Source organism: Hipposideros armiger, unplaced genomic scaffold (assembly GCF_001890085.2).
Source record: "Hipposideros armiger isolate ML-2016 unplaced genomic scaffold, ASM189008v1 scaffold_479, whole genome shotgun sequence".
NCBI lineage: Eukaryota > Metazoa > Chordata > Mammalia > Chiroptera > Hipposideridae > Hipposideros > Hipposideros armiger.
Window position 1 is genome coordinate 727,081 of NW_017731829.1, and position 4,291 is coordinate 731,371.

General features: G+C 45.7%; 1 protein-coding gene across 1 annotated transcript in view; it reads right to left on the reverse strand.

Moving 5' to 3' along the window:
- Nucleotides 1–451, reverse strand: part of BBS2 (Bardet-Biedl syndrome 2) — a 23,574-nt gene extending 23,123 nt beyond the window's left edge. The window contains exon 1 of the mRNA XM_019666820.1: nucleotides 160–451. Coding sequence (XP_019522365.1) covers nucleotides 160–276 — 117 coding nt within the window. The 5' untranslated portion in view covers nucleotides 277–451. The remainder of the gene's footprint in view (nucleotides 1–159) is intronic.
- Between the last annotated feature and the right edge of the window lie 3,840 nt (nucleotides 452–4,291).

Consider the following 4,291-nt stretch of genomic DNA (forward strand, 5'->3'; position numbering starts at 1 on the left):
TTCTGTGCAGGATGAATTATAGGGTGCCTACCGACCGGTTGCCGGGCAACCCTGGCTGGGGGCGGGGTCGGAGAATTAGGGGCGGGATCCCAGGGTAAAGGCCCGCGGAGGGTGTAAGGAGGCTAAGAGACCGGGCTCCGTGCAAGTGGGAGCTGTTACCTTGCCTGCTTGGGTGGCGGCCGCCAGGCACGGGTGAATCCCGTCGTAGCGCCCTACGGCCACCATGCGGGGGTTGATTTTCTGGCGCAGTTTCAGGGTGAACACGGGCAGCAGCATGATGGCGGCGGCTCTGGGGAGGACGGTTCGCAACCCGAGGCAGGAGCAGCGGAACCAGCCTCACCCGCCGCGGTCAGGGGCGCAGGGGCCAGGCCAACTCGGCTCCAGCTGCCTCAAGCCAGGCGCAAAACAGTGCGGGACGAGGTGCCCCGCGCCGGCCTCGGGCTACTTCTGCGGCTGCGCAGCCCCGCCCAGCGTCTTCTGATGCTGCGCGGTGGAGGCTCTCCCGCTGCCTTGCCTGAAACTGGGTCCATCTCAGTGATGGAGTCGCGTGTTTTGATACTGTAACTTATCCAGCTTACTCTCGACCCCACTAACATGTCTGCGGTGACTGTGTCCGAACCATTGCACCCCCGGGGCTTCTAGCACTACGACCAAGCTGCACCCCTGCAGATTACACATACTGCTACCGCGCTCCAAAGAGGCATCAATTCAAGGAATATATCTTGAAGGCCTATTCTGCCCCTTGCTTTTGACGGTTATGTTGATACAAACCACAGTAGTTAAACTGCACTAAGAATACCACTCCTCTCAAAAAAAAAAAATCAGACTTTAAATAGTCCACCAACACTTGTAAGATTCCCTATATATTTTTAAATGCAAATATGCAAAATTGAAAAGTCGTGAAACTCCTCAACATTCATTCAAATATTTTTTGAGGGCCACTATGGGGCTGGCACTGTTGTACACAATAGAGATAAAGCAGTAAATATTTTCCTGCTCTCCTGGAGCTGACATACTAGTCAGCTGAGAAGCACTAAGTAAGAAATGCACACAGTAGGTCATTTGGTGGTAAGCACTGGTAAAGAAACAACAGGCCCAACGGTGGTGTCCTTTGGCCTAGAACAGCAAACCAAGATTTAATTGCAGTTTCAGCCCCTTGGGAGGGAGATTCTGTCATCATCCCCACTTAACAAGGAGGAAACTGAGTCACAAAAGGTTATATAACATAAGCCCAAGGCCACACATCTTGTAAGGGGCAGAAAGAACCAGGATGACAAACCCAGGTGGTCACCTGAGCTGCTAACTACAGCACATACTGTCTCCTGCAGTGAACTTCCCAAGCACCAGTGTCCTCTTCTAGAAAAGAAATAGTAGTAGTACTACTTCTGAGGAGTGTTATTATGAGAATCAGACAAACTAACATAAACAAAACACTTAAAGCAATGCCTGGCGCTTAATAAGGGCTCCCATAAATGGTTCTTATTACAAGGTTATTATTACCTCCAGGTGAAAAGGCCTTAGGCTTGTTAGGGTTGCTATTGTAAAAAATCTGGTGTCTTTTTTGTAGCAGGTAGCATTGTTCCAGGTTCCCTCTCAGCCCTGGTAAGGAAAAAAACCAACGTAGCTAGTCAAGGTCTGGTGGGAACTAGGTGGGACCAAGAATTTAGATGCTGACTGGGGTCATGCCTGCTGCCTGCCACTCCGGCTCCTTGTCCGCAGTTTGTGTATGCAAAGCACCCCCACTAGAGGGTGTGCAGGTGTAAAGAATGGAGGTTAAAGCACTTTAGGATTCTGGATTAAAAGCCTGGAGGGAGGCTGGATGAGGGGGTCCCCCAGGACAGAAGGCCTCCAACAGTCACAGGGTTGACTTCTGGGAAGTGGGTTGGGGGCAGGGCGGCCAGCTCTGCCCTTGGGAGAAACTGAGTAAAGGTACAGGAGATCTCTCTGTATTATTTCTTATAATTGCGTGTAAATCTACAATTATCTCAGAATAAGAAATTTAAATTTTTTAAAATTCAAGGGAAAGAACAGAAGAGGATCAGAGAGCAGCATGAAAGGCACTATGAAGAAAACACAGACCACGTGACCAGGAAGTCACCATACTGGGGAGAGGAGAGTTGGTGTGACTATTCCAGGTACTGCCATAGCTCGCATCCAGCTGTATCAGTATCTAAAACTGGCACCTCAACATTTAGTTATCAAGGTGCTTCCTCAACATGAATTAGAGCCATAGAATCAGGAATCGTAGCCATAGAATCACAATAGAGATGGCACAGATCAGAGACCAAAAATGAAGGGCACACTGACCAGGGTACCACCCTGCCCTGTACTGGTTTCAGAAAGGTCTAGAGCTGTGGCCTCCTAGATGGTAACGACATGTCACATGTGGCTTTTGAGAACTTCAAATGAGTTGAGTTCCAATAAAGATAAGTTGTTAGGGTAAAATACACACCCAATTTTGAAGAATTAGTATACAAATAATTTTAAATACCTGGCTGATATTTTTGTATTGTTTACATTTTTAAATAATAAATTATAATATTTTTAACATATTGAATTAAATAAAATACATTGTAAAGATTAAAACAAAAACATGACAAAAGTCCTCGTGGAAACTCTAAAAGTGAAAAAAATTTTCAATACTGACTAAAGAAACCAAAGAAACTCACAGTATTTTGCCCTCTATTGGATCATTCTCATCAACATGCAAATATGCCATCATTTCTGCCATCTTTCTCTGTAAATAAAGATTAAATAAATAAATGAATAAATGGGAGATGAGTGGCCTCCCATGACACACTGAATGAGAGCCAAACTCCTTCCTTGGCCTACAGAGCTCTGGATTTCTATGAATCATCTCAACATACCAAGTGCAGGCTCACCTCAGGACCTTTGCACATATAGTTGCCTCCACCTGGAATGATCTGCCCCCGATCTTGTAAAGTCTGGCCCCTACATGTCAATCAGGTCTTAGCTCAATACACTTCTCCGCAGAGAGGCCTACCCTGTGCCCCAGTCCTCTCTCTCTCTCACACACATCACACTACTTTATTTTCTTCGTAGCATCTATCTCTTCCTGAGGTTGCCTTGTTTATTATTTACTTACTTTTTTTTTCCCTTTTGTCTATCCACACTAGAATGCGAGTCTTGGCCACTTCTGGTAGGAGAGCCCAATAACTAGCAGCTCCCCTCACCTCGAGAGGGAGATAGAAGTCAGGCAGATGGAAGCTCAAGTATTACTTTATCCCAGGTAAGAATTGATCATGGAGAATGTGACTTCTGTTTGTCGGAGAATGAACTTCCTTATTCTGAACGCCAGAATCAGGGAGCTGTGTCGATCACTAGAGAACCACAGGCCAGATCCTGGGGCAGGCCTCTTTCAGCCCATGTTAGGGAGAAGGCAGGCTGGCTGTCCAGAGGAAGCAGGGCTGTACACCCCAGGAATCAGAGCAGAGCAGCAGGGGCAAGAGACGCCAGGACTGTTATCCAATATTCTTGCTCCCTCCACAAGAAATGTCCCAGCCTAACATCATCCAAGCACCTCCAACAGTTATTGGCACATAGCAGGTACTCTTTAAATATTCGGTCGTCGAATGATTGTCTATTCAAATAAATCAATATTCACACCTTAAATAACATTTGTCAGGACCTGCTACACCACTTTATAGTTCTCTCCACCTGAAATACTCAGCCTCCAGATCTTTTTAAATCTGGCTCCCATGTGCCAATTAGATCTCAGCTCAATGCTCCCCTCCTCAGAGAGGCCTGTTCTGAGCCCCCAGTGCCTCCCTCTCTCTCTCTCTCTCTCTCTCTCTCTCTCTCTCTCTCTCTCTCTCTCTCCTCTCTCTCTCTCTCTGCTCTCGTTACCTTGCCTTATCAATCCCACCCTGTATGATTGGCCTACAAAATAGATTGTATGGTTTTATACTAATGTGCATTGAGAAATGGCACCTTTCTTCTTGTTTTGCACTGTGACACCCACAAGACCAGGCTTAAAAATCTGGGCACATTTTGAGCATGATTCATGACTCTGGGTGAGCCAGTGACTCCCAGGTGGCATTTAAAGACTCTTAGGAAAATAAACAAAAGATTTGGTCTAGCAGGATTCAAATATAATAGGCTTGCCAAACCATTCACTTAAAGAAATACATTTTGATTCATTTTTGTTGATATAGTTCTTTCTAACGTTTTCTGGCTTTAAGCATAAGCTCTTGATTTTCAAATACCTGCATAACTCACATAAGTTGTGATTTTTTTTTTTAATCTACAAATATACTCTCCTTAATCTTTT